Raw genomic sequence first — 1,391 nt, forward strand, 5'->3', positions numbered from 1 at the left:
AAGGAAAAAAAAGGAAAAAAAGGAAACGTAAACCTCAGCAAAAAAAAGGAAAGGAAAGGAAGAAAGTTGAATGAGAACAATATCGACTTGCGAAATATTTATTTTTAGTCGTCGAGAGAGGAAAAAAAAGGAAAAAGAAAAAAAAAAAAGGAAAAATCTCAAAGGAATATTTTTTTTTTTTTTTTTATATTTGGATCACGTTGGCAAACATGAAACCAACAAACGATCGTCACATTTATTATGTGTGGCATTTTTATAACAAAAAAAAAAGAAAAAAAAACGCGGGAAATACGTGGAAAAATTTTTTATTTCCACGTTTTTTTTTTTTTTTTTTTTTGAAATGACATGTAATTAAAAAAAAATTGTTGGGGGAGGAAGGAGGGGGGAGGGTAAAATAATTATCTCGTGACTTCCGGTCGCGAACGTGGAAAACATGGTTTTTTTTTTGGGGGGGTAATTTAAAATAAATAATAATAATAAATGGGAGAAACGTTGTCGTAATAGGGTTTTTTTAAATAAAAAAGTGGAAGCAGAAAAAGTGGCAACAGCAAGCAGGGAAGAAGTAGTAGGTCGAATAATAAACCGCTTTTTAGAGTAATAATAATAATAATATAAATGAATTACCTTCGTGTCGTTCCACCACAGGTGTAAAATATAATTTCTTAAAACCGTTGGATTATCATTTATGTGATCGACGGCGAGTCGAACGGCCGGAAGTACTCCTCTTCCGATTTCTCCTTCTGCTACATTTTCATCGAATGGAAAAAATCCAGCTATGTAAACATCGTGTTTTTTACCACCGGCAATGTTTGATCTCGGATTTATTATGTAGGCGTAGGTTACGATGATAATAAATAAAAAAATTCCAACGATTATCGCGTTCGACATTTTCTTTTTTTTTTTTTTTTGTTTCTTTCTTTCTTTCTTTCTTTCTTCTTTCTCTTTCTTTTCTATTTTTATATATATATGTGTATATATTTATATTTTTCCTTTGAATTTTTTTTTTTATTTTTTCCCCATTTTAATTTTTTACATTTGAAATATTTTTCTGATTTTTCCATTCCCATTTTTCTTTTTTTCCTCTTTTATCAATCATTCCTTTTTTTCCCGGTGTCGAATATTTGTTGTGTACATGCGTGTACTCTTTCTCTCTCTCTCTCTCTCGCGCGCGTATGTATATTTTTGAATTTCTGAAACAAAATAAAAAAAGAAAAAATTAATTAGTTTATTTTCAATCTCTCTCTCTCTCTCTCTATCTATCTACCTTTGCCCTCTCTCTTTCCCTCTACCCTTCTATCTCTCTCTGTTACTCATTCGGTTCCTCTCTATTTCTCTCTCTATCACATTTTCTTCTTCTGTTTTTACCTTTCATTCTTTCTCACTCCCCTTTA

The 1,391-nt window shown here is 31.0% G+C and overlaps 1 protein-coding gene across 1 annotated transcript in view; it reads right to left on the minus strand.

The window, feature by feature from the left end:
• Positions 1-888, minus strand: part of Phum_PHUM155390 (class C metabotropic glutamate-like G-protein coupled receptor GPRgbb2, putative) — a gene marked incomplete at both ends in the record, with an annotated part of 52,133 nt that extends 51,245 nt beyond the window's left edge. The window contains one exon of the mRNA XM_002424793.1: positions 625-888. Within this exon, the coding sequence (XP_002424838.1) occupies positions 625-888 (264 nt within the window). The remainder of the gene's footprint in view (positions 1-624) is intronic.
• Positions 889-1,391: the final 503 nt, after the last annotated feature.

This window comes from Pediculus humanus, genomic scaffold (assembly GCF_000006295.1).
Source record: "Pediculus humanus corporis 1103172107500 genomic scaffold, whole genome shotgun sequence".
NCBI lineage: Eukaryota > Metazoa > Arthropoda > Insecta > Psocodea > Pediculidae > Pediculus > Pediculus humanus.